Source organism: Atractosteus spatula, chromosome 5, assembly GCF_055471065.1.
Source record: "Atractosteus spatula isolate fAtrSpa1 chromosome 5, fAtrSpa1.hap1, whole genome shotgun sequence".
Taxonomy (NCBI): domain Eukaryota; kingdom Metazoa; phylum Chordata; class Actinopteri; order Semionotiformes; family Lepisosteidae; genus Atractosteus; species Atractosteus spatula.
This window is the reverse complement of record NC_142710.1, coordinates 58,000,078-58,017,044: the sequence shown is the minus strand read 5'-3', so window position 1 is coordinate 58,017,044 and position 16,967 is coordinate 58,000,078. Positions and strand designations below refer to the sequence as shown.

Genomic DNA, 16,967 nt, shown 5'->3' with positions numbered 1-16,967 from the left:
GCAGATTTCCAGATCATGCATCATGCCGAGTATGTAATATAGCAGAATCAAAGTGAAGTGAAGATCAGCATTTAGAAATACATTTTAAAAGCCATGGTTAAGAACCTATTGGTATTGTTTTCAAAAGTTATCAATAACTTGGAGATAATTTTAGTTTCTTCTTTTTTTTATCAAATAGAAGGACCGTGCCACTAGAGGGCAGTAGGTTTGTGTTCTGTACAATAAGATGACCCATTGGTGACTATAAGCCAAACCTTGCACATTGTGGTCACATAGATTTCCATGTGGTATGACTGAGATTTTCACTCTACATTACTGTGTATTAATGAATAACTTAATAATAAAAAAAAGTTATGCCTAAACTCCTCCCTTAAAACACATACCCTTTTTTTAGAAATGTCCTGTTTAGTCACTCTTCGTGTGACAGGCCTTTGTTAAACTGCAGTATAATGGACTCTGAGGCCTGCCTGCAAAGAAACTAGCAGATAGATTGGAGAGTGGTGCTGTTGCCATCACAGATCCATGCGGAGCCTGACTGCGTGACTAGCATCCTCTGGTTCAGTGATCCACATGCATTTTCTCAATATAGAAATGACAGCACCTCTCATTTGGCTAACTGTGCAAGATGACTGGTGAGAAATTCCACTTGTACTGCATCATTAGCTTCTGGATTGCTTCTTAATTTATATTTAAAAAAAGTTCAGACAGCTTGCCTAGTGATAAACAAGATCACATGTTTGGGGGACTGGCAAATGGCACCTGAGAAACTGTAGATGAAAACTTTTACTGTACCTGTTCCTAAAAGCACTTCAGGTTAAGCCAATTTTTTTCAGTTAAGTAATTTAATTCTCTAGTCTTCACACTCTGCCCTTAAATTATTAAAGGCATTGGAAAGACGGCTTACTTTCCTTGCATGTTTTGTCTTACTAAAATTGCTGTTTTCTCACTAACGTGAAGATTATACAGTAAGTTAAGTGTTTATCAATAAGAGTTTGGTCTATGCATACATTTATGAGCTGATATGAGACATTTTTTATATTGTTATTAAGGAATATTTTGATTGGAAAACCTCCATGCTTCATATCTTATGCATGTTTAATCATATGATTTTGTATGTCACATAACATTCTTTTTTATTTTGAAATCCCAGAAAATGCAACAAAAAATTAGGGAAACTCACACAACAAAAATGGAAATGGAGTAATTTTGTATTTGAAGTTATTTCATAAGTTAGATTTCTATTAATATAATATGGTAGTCTTGTAGTTCACAGGAGAGGTTTTTACTTCAGGTTTACTTTGGCTTCTTGTTTGATAAGCTGATAAAAGCTGATAAAGTACCAAAAAAACGAAATAACTTGAGGTCTGTTCTCATCCATTACAAGCAGCGGGCTCCATTTGTATTCAATTTCCCTTCTTGCACGGCCCTGGCTCACTTTGGAGTTGAATGTGTGCCTTTCATAGAGAACGATGGTATGCTTCATTTGGCTTCTGAAGGCCTCGTTTGTGGTTTTACTGCAAACTACCAATTTTGCTTTGGAGAAGACATGCCGTTCTTGGTATATGCATTGCGAGAGAAGTGAGATGAGGAATTTCTGAATCCTTGTTCCTACCTGAATAAATGTAGTTTTACAGCTCCCAACTGTTTTTTTTTTAAACAAAATACTGTAATAGGTCTTCTGATTTTCACACAGCAGTTGAATTTTCAATGTAGTTCAGACTTGTTTTACAGAGCAAGGCACTCATTTTGCTTGCTTACACATGAAATCCATTCATGTTTCACAGTTGGAACACTTTGAAACTGTATAATACTTGATTGGAAACGCATAATGTGAGAAATTAGATTTAACTATTGAAGTACCTAGGCACTGATTTAAAAGGTCAGTGCCATTTTTCCATTTGTAACTATCTCATCTTGTGGAAATGGAATTTTCATGACATTTTTTATTATCCTTAAATTTTACTTTTTTTTAAATAAATGTTGAACATTGTCATAACTTGAAAGAGAGGTTTTGTCACAGAGGTAATTCCACTGTGACAACAGAACACATTCTGTGATCCAAAAGCTTTTCTTTTGAAGAAGGAAGTATTTCAATAAATGCTTTGATACTGTGGTTTAAATAGAGCTGCTTCAGAAGGTGATATTCCCAGTAAATATTTAAGACTTTATCCTTTTGTGTTGCCAATTCCAGTAGAAAAGCGTAGAAGAGTTATTTTTATTAGCAGAATGACAGTTTTTTTTTTATCCTAATAGCAGGTCATCTTTTCGGAATAAAAGAGTTCTGAGCCTCTTAAACATTCACAGACAAGCCTGGACTGCCTCGCCTTCTCATTTTCCACAGGAAAATCAAGAGCTCAGACAACGTTTCATCTGCTCAGCCTCCATTTCACCCGCATAACATTACAAAGGCATGCCTGTGCCTACTCTAACGAAATATGAAATCTTATCATTACAGCTGTCCTCAGACTGATACAATAGTCTCCTTTTTACTCTTGCCACCTTCTTTTGTTGAACAATACAACTCTTTCTCCTGCTTTTTTATCAGACATGCTTTTCTCTTCTCCCCCGATCTGCCTAAGAAAGAAAATTATATTTCCCTAAGGAATTGCTCCTTTTGTTACATTATTCGACATGCACTGGTTTTCACCCACAGGCTTTTGGAACTATGGCTGTACATTATGAAGTATAGGAACTTTTAACCCTTTGCCCATAAGGAAAGCCTTTGTATTTTGACATGTCACATCCTGAAAAATGGAACTCTTATTACTTTAAGATAAGTGACAAAGTAGCTTTGGCCAATTTGATTCTGAACAGTTCATACAATAAGGGAAAAAATGAGTTAATTTCTTGCTGAAAAATAGAAATGAAAAAACACATTTGCCACCTGAGGAAGGCTCCAAAGCTTTTTTTCTACTTCTCAGTGTGGGATTAACCTCTGCTTTGTTCTTTTGTGTTATGCACTCTGACGTAGCACCCCAATCGGATCATTTTATGCAATATACTTATTTTAGTATAGCATTTCATGCAATATACTTATTTTAGGTTTCCGTTAATATACTACTTTGTTTGTTTTCTGCATGGCGATTGCAAACCAGCTTTGTTACATATACAGTTTCTACTCTGTATGAAGTATTTATTTTTTATCAGATTCCAAAACTGTATTTTGTTCTAACCAAAGTAGCAAATCTGTTCAGGGTAATAGCTATGAGGTCACAGTGTTTGAAATTAGACAGGAACTGTTCATATTGGAAATGGGGATTAATTTGAAATAGCCCAATACTTTTAATAGAATGATGCTGTAAACTGCAGTATTGTGTTGCAGTGCTTAATGGATCAGCGAGGTTAAACATGAGTAATGGGAGCCCTGTAATGCATGGTTTCAGCAGTTCTGCTTCAGCTTTTGTTGTTGTTGCTATAAATAATCAGGGAAAGATTTATATCAATAAGTAAACAATTACATTATTGTGGTGTAAATATATTTTCTTTTTGTGGCAATTCAGTGCAAATCCTAATATGAATGATCTGTGGCCCGTCTTAATTCATGAAAAATGCAAGCCTAGTTCTGACAGTAGAAATAAAACTGCTGTCTGTTAAAAGTATTTTAGAATTGAATGAAACTGGATCTTTTATACCATGTTTATATCTTTTTTTAGCAAACACTTTTTAGCAAGGGTTTCCAAAGCAAAAATGAAGTATTAGCAAGATCCTTTTATGTCAGTGTAGACTTGCTGAAAGCTATAGTTCACTTATAAATCCCACCTAGTGAAGTTTAGTTCGTTTCTTTTTTTAAAAAAAAAAAGGTTTTGAATATTGAGACTGCCAAAGATAAGTGGCCAGTGGCATTAATTAAATGGAAATGTGAAAGAATTTATTTTTATGTGTAAGTGATTTTCAATCTTGGGGAAACATTAAAGGCTGTTCTAAGCTTGTGTTTGAAGGTCAGGGCTATAGGGGTATTCTGGGCTATAATAAGAATCTGTTTATAATCTTGACAGCTGGATATCTTGTGTTACTGGCGTCCTTAATGCTTTGCTCCCCGGTAAAGCAGTTTGGTTATCGACAAAAGAGGTTTTTTAGTAAGAGAACCACACTCAAAGCCCTGGCTGCTTAAATCTCCAACCCTTACAGCATATCTATGCTGTTTACATACTAGTAAATAGCATAGGTTTGTGCTTTGATATTTAAAAAGAAAGCTGCAGCAATTTTAAAATGGGCAGTTATGTCTGTGTCATTTTGGTACCATGTTGTAACCCAGACCAACACTAAAACTTTGGCCCTTGCTCTGTATTGTAAAATTTGGTGTTAAGGTGATGTTTGAAACCAGGACTGTGTTCAGAAGGATGGTGAACTAATGGTGGTGGAAAATGTTTTGCAGTCTGTAGAGCTTTCTATACTAGTGGTTACCGCACATTACTTGGATTGCTAACATTCTGAGATGAACTACAGTAGCATTGGATTCAACTACAGCATCGTCTTATATTGACTATTGTGGCCAGAATATGCTCTTATTATTTTGCCTCATTTTCCCTCCTCTGGAGTGAAAGGTTCAAAAGTGATAGCTGACTGGATAACAACAGTCTTTAGAAGCATCTCAGCTGTCAATTTTATTTTCTGATTAGAAAAATACCAATAGGGGAAAAGACTGGAAGGTTGAAAAAGACTGTAATGGGAGCAGAATAAAATCAAGGCTATAGCACAGCTCCCCTTGTGATGGCTGTGTACTGGTTAGTGCATTAATGATCTATCGTGGGTGCAGCAGCCTTAAATAATTTATCAACTAGGAATTATTAACTGTAAAATTAACTTGTATAGGTTGGGTGCTGAGGATTTTTTGTTTCTATGGCTAAGAGTGTGTACTTCACTGAGTGGGCTGCTTGGTCTTATTTTTAGCATTACACTGGTAGTGGTAAGTTTAAAGTAGACAAATACAGGGTGTTGCTTGCAGACGCAAAATAGAAAATGCTCCGCTTCTATACAGTTAAGAGCATAGAACTTAAATCAAGGTTACAATTAACTGTTTTGTAAGCAGTACAAAGTTAATTGTGTGATTCACTTGAAAGACTACATTTTTTAATAGTGTACAATTTTTGTCACCATGTTACAAAAAATATACAGCTGCTACGGAATCAATCCGCAGAAGAGCAACCAGACGCATTCACAGACTTAAAGTAATGTACTGCACTGGCAGGCTAAAATAACTGAAACATTTCTGTCTGTAGTCGATTATTATAGACAATCATCATCCAAGGATTCAAAATCCTAAAAGGAAATGACATAGTCAACCCAACGAACGTCGGCATGAACAGTGAAATGCAAATAAGTGGAAGAAACGTGGCAGTGCTTTTAAAACCTTGAATAGGAGGCATTTTTACCATTTTTTTTTCCCATAGCCATGTTGTTGTAGCCAATTTTTACAGCTACTAACTGTCAGACTGTAACACTGAAGCAAAAGTGTTTGTTTTTTGTAGTGCTTGTTTTAATATGGCTGAGCAGTATATATTTATTATAGACTAAGTATTTTTTGGGTTTTGAAAGTCCATTTCCTTATTCGTGTTTTCCATCCGGCCATTACCTATTATCAGTTTTTTTTCAAAACAAGCATTGTTTTATTTTAAGATCTGAGTCTGGAAGTTTTTTTACTGTACCAAATTTATTTATACATCCGTTGTCACCAAGCCACCTATTCTGGTGAGCATTATGATAATCTTTCCTTTCTACCTATGGTACAATGTGAAACCAGGATCGCTATACTTGTTCTGAATTTAGCTGTTGAAATTTTATCCTTTTTGTGTGCGTGGGATGCATTGTTCTCTGCACGCTTTTATATAATGTTGTGATCTTAGACTCAATGTCTAAAGGGCCTTAGACACTTTTAACGAGCATTCAAAATCAAAGATGTGAAGTTTACCTTTTAACTTTTAGCAGCTAGCCTAATGTACCAGCTAATGTTGACTGCTGTACATTTGCACTGATGTCATATACAAGCTGACTTTCTAGTGTATTGAATGTACGTCTTAAAACCTTACATTGTTTTTATTTCCATTGCGGGATATCCACAACTGGCATATCCCTTACTAGTATAAACCTGACATCTGGATTATAGTTCCATAAAATGTGTTTAATGGGACAATTTGAGTAGAGTACCTTTCTCAAACAGTGTCTCACCTGGGATTTGATCCCATGACCCTCTTGTCTGTAATCAGGATCTCTAACTATTACTTCACATTGCTGTGTTTTCCGCTGTTACACTGTTTAGTCAGCTATGAGAAATCTAAGCATTGTTGACTCTAAGCAGGAACTTTTTTTATAGACAGACTATTAAGTAACCTGGAAGTAGATAACGAAAGGCTAACATTTTAATTTTCCACACAGTACTTCCCCATCTGTGGTAAATTATTAACTTCTTAAATGTCTTTTTCTCTACCACATTTTTCACTAATGTAGTATTGAGTGATTAACATTGCAAGAGAACTGCAACACTATTTAAAGTTTCAGGGTTAAAAAGAATCAGCATTGATGAGTGTATTTCAAACCACAATAAAAGTAAAATGTACACTAACTTTTTAAAACTTATAATTTATAAGAATATCTGAAATTTCAAGGCATGCGCAACACCCTATTCTGCAATTCAGAAAAAAAACAACAAAACTTCTGGTGACATAAAGCAGCCTTATTTCCCATCTTACTTCCCCATCTGTGGTAAATTATTAACTTCTTAAATGTCTTTTTCTCTACCACATTTTTCACTAATGTAGTATTGAGTGATTAACATTGCAAGAGAACTGCAACACTATTTAAAGTTTCAGGGTTAAAAAGAATCAGCATTGATGAGTGTATTTCAAACCACAATAAAAGTAAAATGTACACTAACTTTTTAAAACTTATAATTTATAAGAATATCTGAAATTTCAAGGCATGCGCAACACCCTATTCTGCAATTCAGAAAAAAAACAACAAAACTTCTGGTGACATAAAGCAGCCTTATTACATTATAAAGAAGCAGGTTAGCGAATACATCTCTTTTAATCCAACAGAAATACTGCTCTAGATTTAAAGAAACTTTGCCAACAAATATGACTTAATTATCTCTGCGTGCAGATAATGTTGGAAAATTTCTGCAGTGAAATGAATGCTGCACAACCTGTACTTATTTGCTTGTACATTGCATTACATTAATTATTAGACTGACTGGTGAGTGGGAAGGGGCTGCATAACGCTATTGTCCTCTTGCTCTCGTTCACGGCAAGACCAGGGGTTAAGGACAATATGGTGACTTACAGTACTTCCACAAAGTTCACGATTTTGTGCCTAATTTGGAATTTGTGATTTTTGTTTTGTACAGTCTAGGAATTTATCTTGTTACTGAGATTTAATAAACGGTCTGATAATTCGGGACTGCAGTTCCCCTTTAAAGCTGCTAAGTTTAGTATGGACAACTGTTAGGGAAGCAAATGACAATGATATTTATGGCCTTGCAATGTCCTCTAAACAGAGGTGGAGAACTTTTCATATCTCCTGTTCGTGCCAGAGCCATTTTCGTCCTGAGGAATAATGTTGCTCTCAGATCCGTTTTGCCACCCTGACAAGGCACAGTTTGACTTTCAGTGAAAGGCAGGGAAATCACATTGGCCATGTTCAGCTGAAGAGGTTCTAAGTAGGACTGATATGATGTGAATCATTCTTACAATTACAATGACAGTTGTTTTGTTATCTGGCTTTCTGTTCTTCTCACCTTAGTGACAGGTCAAAAAAGTAGAAGAAGGAAAGTTACTATTGGTGATGCAAAATCCTTTCTTGGAGTTAAGTGGTGTGGATTTAGCACTGGGTTATCCTTTTTGCTCTATAATGGTCTTTGTCTTTTCCAATCACTCATGTGAGATTTAGCAGTGAGAGATTGTATTAATTCAGACAGCTTCCCTGTGGTGAGATTTTGAAAAGCTCACAATCTGAAGGGATAAAGTGGCTGAGGGTTGTGCTCCAATGTGAGCCATTCCAGAAGTGCCTAATTTCACAGGTCTCACCTCACAGAAGTGGAAGTATTATACTCCTGTAATTTGGCTGTGAAACCCTGACATAGAATGGATTTGTTCTACCTAGCTAGATACCCATTTCATTCTTAATTCCCTCAAGAAAGGCTGTAACATTGACAGTTTTCATTAGCTTTCTCACATTCGGTATAGCTATCCTTTAAAAAATATTTGGTAGCACATGAAAATGACACTTTATAATGCATACCAAAGTTATAAATATTAAAGTATCCATTCATAAAGCATGTATGAGAACTTTTTGAATTTTATTAATGACCGTGTAGTAAATCATCTATAGAGGTCAGTTTCTAGTACCAGATTAACAAACAATTAATGTTCTATTAATCTATTACACATGGATTTACAATGGACTTCACAACCCCAAAACTAAAACATAGCCACCGTATTTTCTTTACATTTACATTTTTTCTTTACATTTTATGCAGGTTTTGGGTTGCCTAAAACCTGATTACAACCTGGCAATAACTTCTAGAAATAACCAAGCAAGTTCTGGTACTATTGTGTAAACGTTGAGACAAAAGCACAGTCAAGGTATATTTCTAGGTTTTTTGAATCATTGGTTTTGACATTTCCGATGTAGATTACCATACCTAATTTTTGGGAGAGGTAAGCGTACTAGTTTAAGGAATTATAAAAATGCATGTAACTATAATAGGGTTTGGATTAGCCAGTCCATTCTGCTTCCTAGCAAACAGTGACTCCTGTGAACTTGCTGACTGCAGGCTTCTAGTGACATTAGTGAAAGGCACATTATTCCTTTAATCAGTGCTAACTCTTTTAATACACTGCTGTATTTACGAAATGTCAAATGGTGAATTTCTTTAAAGGTGGACGTGTGGGAGGAGCATGTCTATAACTCCTGTACCACTCAGAGACAGCCACAGATCTGAATCCTATATTATTGGTGATTCCAGACTGGGTGGGTACAAAATTAGGGAAATATGGTGATTTGATTCTTAAAAAAAAAAAACAATTCCTAGGTGCTACCTTTTTTTAAAGGCATCTTGGATCTCAGGGGTTCTTAAGCTTTAATTGGTTACAGTTTTGTGGACGTTGGATATAAACAGACGGAACTGTATGAGCAAAAAACAGAATGTTTTGCTTGTAGTGTTTATAAGGGTGTTCCTATTGTTCACTGCACAGATATCACATGCAGGTGCTTTTAGGTTGATTCTAAGTAAAGTATTTTAACCACAAGTCCAAACACTTTTTTATGTTTCGGAATCTAAATGCTTTATAATTGATTTTTTTTGTTGCATTTGTAGTTGCTTAACTCTCTTTTTGACAAATATCTCTTTGTTTTCTAGGTAACCGAGGCTGGCAAGGACAGCTTGCCTTCTTGGCTACACTGGGATCCCAAAAGCCATATGTTACAAGGACTTCCTGTGGAGGCAGATAAGGGTGTCCATTACATCTCTGTCTCTGTTATGGAGTTGATGGCTAATGGGAGCCATGTTACTCAGACTCCTGATGTTTTCTCCATTGAGGTCCATCCAGAAGAACATGCTGATGATCCTATCCAACTGGCAATCCAATCTGCCAATGAGGTTCAACCTTTCATCTGCGGTAACGAGGATCCCGTGACTGTTCTGACAGTTATACTGGATGCGGATTTAACAAAAATGACATCATTGCAAAGAGTGGAGCTCTTGAGTAACATGAAGAAATTCTCAGAGGTTAGTCTCCAACATATGAAGCTCCTGCCTGTTGTCAATAACAGACTCTTTGACATGTCTGCATTCATGGCTGGGCCTGGGAATGCAAAAAAGGTGGTGGAAAATGGGGCATTGCTGTCCTGGAAACTGGGCTGTGCCCTTGATCAGAGTAGCGTTCCTGACATCAGCAGCGTGCAAGTGCCAGCAAAAGAAGGAACTATGTCAGCACAGCTGGGTTACCCAGTTGTAGGTTGGCATATTGCCAACAAAAAACCCCATGTTCCCAAAAGGATCAGACGACAGCTTTATGCCACCCCCACACCTATCCCCTCAGCACTGCCTCCAACAACACCTCCTCCCCAACCACCCATTCACATAGTGCCAACCCCTACCTCTCCATCCATTGCTCCTACCACTGACACTATTGCCCCTCCAGTGAGAGGTCCTGTCCCCCTACCTGTAAAGCCTACGATCAGAACAAGAGATCCTATTGCTCATACTCCTACCTTAGGGCCTATTCAGCCTACAAGAGTCATGGAAACCACAAGTACAATACCTATACAACCCACTATGACAAGACCTGTTTTTGTGGAGGCCACTGCCACTCCAACATCATCAACCATTACTACCAGGAGGCCAAAAACACCTTCTTCCACAAAGAAACCCAGAAAGCAAAAGACATCCACTCCAGTCCCCAGAGAAAGAAGCACCACCACACCCAAGACTCCCAAAGGTCCCCCATCTGTTAGCCTACCAGATACTAGTAACACACCACCACAGCTACGAAATCACATTGATAAGGTGGATGCCTGGGTTGGCACCTACTTTGAAGTGAAGATTCCTTCAGATACATTTTATGATCACCAGGATGGCACGACAGATAAGTTGCGGTTGACCCTAAGGAAGAACCAGAAGGAAACAGTTGAGGATAGTTCTTGGATACAGTTCAATAGCACCAGTCAGCTTATGTATGGCTTGCCAGATACACCCCATGTGGGAAAACATGAATATTTCATGCATGCAACTGACAAGGGTGGCCTGACTTCGGTGGATGCTTTTGAGGTTCATGTGCACCGTTGGCCTCACAATGACAAGCCACCTGTCCTTTTTGCAGCCCGGTTCCGTGGGGAGCCCCATATGGTGACTAATGATGTGCACAAGAAGATTCTCCTCATTAAGAAACTTGCCTACGCATTTGGGGATCGTAACAGCAGCACTGTAACTCTGAAAAACATCTCAAAGGGTTCCATTGTGGTCGAGTGGACCAACAATAGTTTGCAGCAGGACCCTTGTCCAAAAGAACAGATTCAGGCCATGAGCAAGAAGATTTCAGACACCCAAGGCAAACCCACCCTCTCCTTCAACAATGTCATGGAGCCAGACTTTAAGCCCATTAACATCACTGTCAAGGGGACAGGAAGTTGCAGAAATTACATGTTTGTACCACCTGGAATAATACAAATGCCTGTTCCCCCTCCTGCTACGCCTGCAGGAGGTACAGGACGCCAGAGCACCGATGATGTGTACTTGCACACAGTCATCCCAGCAGTGGTGGTAGCTGCCATTCTTCTAATTGCTGGCATAATTGCCATGATCTGCTATCGGAAGAAGCGGAAGGGAAAACTCACAATTGAAGACCAGGCCACCTTTATTAAGAAGGGCGTGCCAATAATTTTTGCTGACGAGCTGGATGATTCAAAACCCCCACCTTCATCCAGTATGCCCCTCATCCTACAGGAGGAGAAGCCTCCTCTACCACCCCCAGAGTACCCCAATATGGTCAGCCCAGAAACCACCCCTCTTAACCAGGACCTTCTGGGAGAGTACACTGCTCTGCGGGACGAGGATCCTAACGCACCCCCTTATCAGCCTCCCCCGCCCTTCACTGCCCCTATGGAAGGGAAAGGCTCTCGTCCAAAGAACATGACACCCTACAGATCACCACCTCCCTACGTGCCACCATAACATCTGGGGGAACCTCCAGGAGAGGAGGAGAAGGGAACTTTGCAGTTCCACACCAGTGTTGTCTGTTTGGAAAGTTGGGAGGGAAGGGTGGGGGAGGTATAACAAGGGAGGGAGGGCTAGGTATGGCTGCAAAGGGGTTAAGGAAGGAAAAACTCTAGATGGTAGCCTGCAAGTGCTTTCGTCAAGAACTTAGTCCCTTCCAATGATGGCTACAACTGAAACGGCATACCAAGAGGTACACCCACCCCAGAGTTTTTTTTCCCCCGTTTCTTTTTGTTTGTTTTATGGACTTCAAATCAAAACCCGTCTTGCCTAACAGCACTCTTTTTATTGTATGAACTCTTTATTTTTAAATAATACAAGACAATAAAAACCAAACAGACTGCAGACTTAAATGTTTTGTTACAAAAAAAACATAACCTTGGGGGACATGTACTGACCAGCAGGCAGCACTGGGGTTGGCGTTCAATTCAATAAGGTTTGCCTTTAACACTAATTGTACTGTTTTTATCCTTATTCACATGTGTCTAGCAAAAAGAAGCATAACAAGAGGTAGCCTAAAAATGAGACTTAAAGAATTTTTTTTTCATTTAATCCACTGTATATCTGAAAAAAATGTTCTGCTAGATTTTATTTTGTTGGTAAGTACCAGATTGAAATAACCTGCAGGAAACCTTTTATTAAAAAAAAAACTATGAACAGGGTTTGTCATTTAAATATTTTTTTAAAAGTGGCAGGCTCATAGTGTCTGCCCACCTGCCAACCCTGGAAAAAAAAGCTAATTTTGAAAGCATCTGTTAGAATGCACATGGCCATTGGTTTCATATTGTATATTGGTGCCATTTTTATTCCTGATATAAAGTGTTACACAAAAAGTGTCTTTGTACCCAATTGTATGCCTGTGTAAATACCTACATCATTATTGCAAAATAAGCTGAGCAGTTGTCCAATAAAAAAGCTTCCTGCAGGTTATTTTGGAAAGTGGGTTATTATTTTTTTTATGTAGAGTGATGCTCTTGTTCTCACATTAAAAAAACAGTGCAGTAGTACTATAATAAGCCTATGCGATTGATCCATAGCTTTGAAATCACGGTTCCAGGCACATGAATCACTGAAGGCGAGAAGGGGGGGAATGAAATGGGTGTTTCATAAGTGAAATCATCAAAAAAAGAAAATGATTAAAAATTCTCAATCTAATTTTTTTACTAAATTTTTGATACAGCCTCAAATTGTTTTATTATAAGAGGAAAAATAGCATACAGCAATTTGTAAAAGCTTAGCTTCATAGGTAAAATTGATTCACTGTATATCTCTTCTTTCGTCTCATTGGTCACTTTTTTTTTCTAAGGTGAATTTTAGTTCTTAATGGCCTTTAAAATTCGTTATCCTTGGGTTATATAGTGTTTATGTTCTCACCTTTTGAACAGTGGCTTTCTCCCACATTTTAATTTGAATGTCTTCTGGAATGTCTGATATTTTCAGCAGATCCCATTTTTTTCTTTCTTTTGAAAGTTACCCTTTGCAATAATGTTTGGTGCAGTCTTGAGTTGGCGAAAGTCAGGTTGGCAATGTACAAAGCCATACTGGGTGGTGCTAAGTGTCTGGTAATGTGCACTGTTGTGCATAAATTTAAGAAGTGAATGGCTGGATGTGGCAACCCTTCATAATGCCTGTTAAAGGTCCAAAAATTACTTATCATAGCTCTTTATCTAATAGAAAAGGTGTGTACTAATTTTATACAATAATAGTTTAAATCTCATTATAGAGTGTCTATTTTTATTTTTTAAATTATAGTGAAATGCTTCCATTGACATTGATATTTGTGTTAATATTCACCAGGGCTGTGATATTTTGCAGATTCCCCAAACCTATGTAACATTTAAGTTTCGCTACAATGCTGACTTTATTTTCCAGTGGCTGATCAAAACCAGTCACTTCATAGTGGGTTACTGCATGAAGTCCCAACTCTGAGATTGTCTACTGATGAATAAGCTCTGAACTGTCACGTTCCTTTGTTTTTTGGTTGTTTTTCTCACCTTCTGTAAAAAAAGAATTTAGTAGAAAAGCTACTTGAAAACTCATGGTGAGTTCTGGCTTTCAGAAACATTTATGGATGATAATGGAGAGGGTTGCATGTTAGTGTTTTAGTCCTGGTGCTTGTAGTGGATCCTGAAGATCAATCTGCAATATAAATTGTTTTTGTGTGCACAGGAATGTGAAATATGTGCAGCAGAACAAGAAAAAGTTTTATTGAATACCCCACCAAAAATATTTTTTGCATATCAACTTTGCAGTTACCCTTGCACAGGTGGACTACTCAGACTTACCCGTCAAATAACATTCACTGCAAAAGCCAGGGTTTTAATTGTGTTTCTTCACAAAATACTGAATTTTTTTATATACAAACAAGAAAAAATTAAAACTAGGATTATTTGTTAGTGTTCCTATACTGTATCCAGTGTTCTTTTTTATGTTTCTCCTACACACCGTTTTCCTTGTGTGTCAGTTATTCACCTAAGGAACGGGGTTAATTTCGAAGCAATGGAAGTTTTTTTTTGGAAGTGACCTTTTATGCCTCTGAACAGTGTGCAACAGCTGTGTGCCTAACTAAATTCAGTGCTTGATCCTAAAGGATAACCACAAATTCCAACAGATTCCTCCTGGTTTCTTAGAACTCTAATTTGTCCTATCCACCCTCTGTAGAACCAGAGTGCATTACGTCTAACAAGATAATGGCATGTACTTGAATTTTTGAGTTAAGAAATGGGAACAGGAACTCAACAACAGTGTATTTATCTTTATCACAAAACAATCTTGACTTGTCAATCATATACTTTGATACAGAAAGCAGCACAGAGAACACAGGACAATTCAAAACACCAGGTGGTGAAAATAGTTTTGTGTGGGTTGAAGGTTCAGACTGAATTGCTGTTTTGAAGTTCAAGAGTATCTGTAGCAGGTTAGATTCAGGAACAGTATCCCCACTTATCTGCAATAATTGTGCACCGAGCAGCACTGCTAAGATTGTACCACTAAAATGTTAAGTTGAAACCTGGCACCTGGTGTATATCTGAGGGAAATTCGTCATGGTGCTCATTACCTTAAGACAGCAGCTATATCATTGTCCTTCTGACATTCTTTTGTTGTTTTGGGTTTTTATTTGCCAATATAAATGTGTGGATTCATGAAATCATCACATCGGCCTTACATACATAGCTCCCGCTGTGCTTTGAAGTGTTGAAGTGTTCGAAGGGGCAGACATTTTGTTGGCAATAGAAAGCTTATGAGATATTTACTTTTTACAGTAATGGTGTTATTAATAATGACAAAAAAATCCTTATAACTGGAATAGGAGGATATTATATATGTATGAAGAAAGAAAAGTATTTTTTAAATGTAAATGTTTTGTATGTCTTCAGAAAGTTATATTAGACCACACTTTTTTTTTTCTCCTTTAAGTTTGTAGTTTCATGATTATCCCCCCCCCCAATACACACCTTTTTGTAAGTGCATGTGAAGTTATTGAAGCTAGGCCAGTCACAAAGATGGGTTCACTGTTCTACAATGAGAGACTTGGCTTAGCTGCATTGATGTGGTCCATCTTCATGTTGGTTCCACAATGTGGTCAGCGGACACGATAGCTAAGCCTGATGATAAACAGGTAGCACAAGAAACGTTTGCGTGAGTCTAGAAAGCCTGACTACTGTCCATCACCATGGCAACTTAACTAAAACAGGGGGTAAAATGACTGCTTTGGTAAAGAATACAAAAATGAATCTTTAAAAAATGCAAACGGCATTTTTTTTCTTTTTACTGTTTTTAATAGCATTGTTTTATTTATGCCACTAGACACTGTATGTTGAACTCTTGTATTAAAAAGTGTTTTCACCAACTCTGACTACAAGCTTCTTTATTGTTTTATGTATGCAGCTCTGTTTCGTTATGGATTCTTCTTGATTCCCAGCCACCTCTTTTAGTGTGTGTTTGGGTGGAGGGGAGGATGGTGTCACACTGGAGCACTTCTTATTCTGAAAAATCAATGAAAACCTTGAAAAAATTCATCACTCTTAAGTGACCAGAAGTGAAAAGGGAATAAAAAAGTCAGACTTATGTGTTTGAGCTTAATACCAGTGTTATTTTGCCAGTGTTTCCACCTCTTACTGTATGTTTAGTTTTTTTCCACCTTTAGCAGAATAAAACAAAAGACCTGCAGGATCATGTGAAGAAATAATTGTTTTTATGTTTTTTTGTGCACCACTGATTAGAGAGGAGGAACAATGGTATAGGAGGAAAAATGCTTTGGCTAAGTCAAGTTTTGCAGTTATAAGCCAGGATCACTTCTAATGAAAGCATATAATGTATGTAATGAGTTGCATTTAAGTAGGGAGCCGGTTTGTTGATTGTTTTTTGTAATGGAGTACAGAGTCCAAGGCAAGTGATGTCATTAAAGAAGCCTGGCGGTCAGTGTTTGGTATTTTAGCTTGTTTACAGTCAAAACAATTTAAGAATCTGTTTTAATAGCCAATCAAAGAGATAGGTTTAATATGAGAACAATGGCAAGATCTTCCACTGGATGAATTAAGGTTGCCTGATCAGTAAGGTAACCTGTTTGTGGCAGATGGCAAAGTAGTATCTTGAGTTCTGCTTCAGCAATCTGCAAACTGGACCAGAGAAACTAGGAAACTTCCTTTGTGAGGAACAGAGCACATACTGGATGGCATAGGATAATCACAATAATGCAGGACTGATACAATCATCTGATCCATTTGCATAATAATTATCATACTGTGGTCGATAAAGCAAGAGAAATTCCAGGAAGAATTAACCAGTGCATTAGAAGAAATGACTGTGGCGCGTCATCTGCACGACAATGATGTGCACAGTGGGAGACCTCCAGGGTTAACTTTTAGAGTTGATTGGGAAGATTCTCATAGTGGTGCAGTGTTTTATTCACAAGTGTTTTGGGTGGAAAAGGTGTAGGAAAATGGGAGGTTTTCAATGCTGGTTTGCTATGGGAAGAATTGATGGACTATTGTGTGTGGATATGTCATGGTGAGCATTATGTGGTTGTGTTCAGGTCAAGCAGGAAATTGGAAGTATGAGGATGTGGGGAAAAAATCTCCTTTGAACAAAAATGTGTTGAACTGATGGAGGACAAATGTATTACCTTAAGCTAGCAGGTTATTTAATTCCCACAGACCAATATGGATTTCTTTTAAAGAAGAACAAATCAGACCTCACAATGCTAGGGGTATAATGACAACATTTTGCTATTAGGTTTTGCTTTGGCAGATCTGAA

The 16,967-nt window shown here is 37.6% G+C and overlaps 1 protein-coding gene across 2 annotated transcripts in view; it reads left to right on the top strand.

The window, feature by feature from the left end:
• Window positions 1-15,560, top strand: part of dag1 (dystroglycan 1) — a 41,681-nt gene extending 26,121 nt beyond the window's left edge. For both annotated transcript variants that reach the window (XM_088915647.1, XM_088915646.1), the window contains exon 3: window positions 9,356-15,560. In XM_088915647.1, coding sequence (XP_088771773.1) covers window positions 9,356-11,668 — 2,313 coding nt within the window. In that variant the 3' untranslated portion in view covers window positions 11,669-15,560. The remainder of the gene's footprint in view (window positions 1-9,355) is intronic.
• Window positions 15,561-16,967: the final 1,407 nt, after the last annotated feature.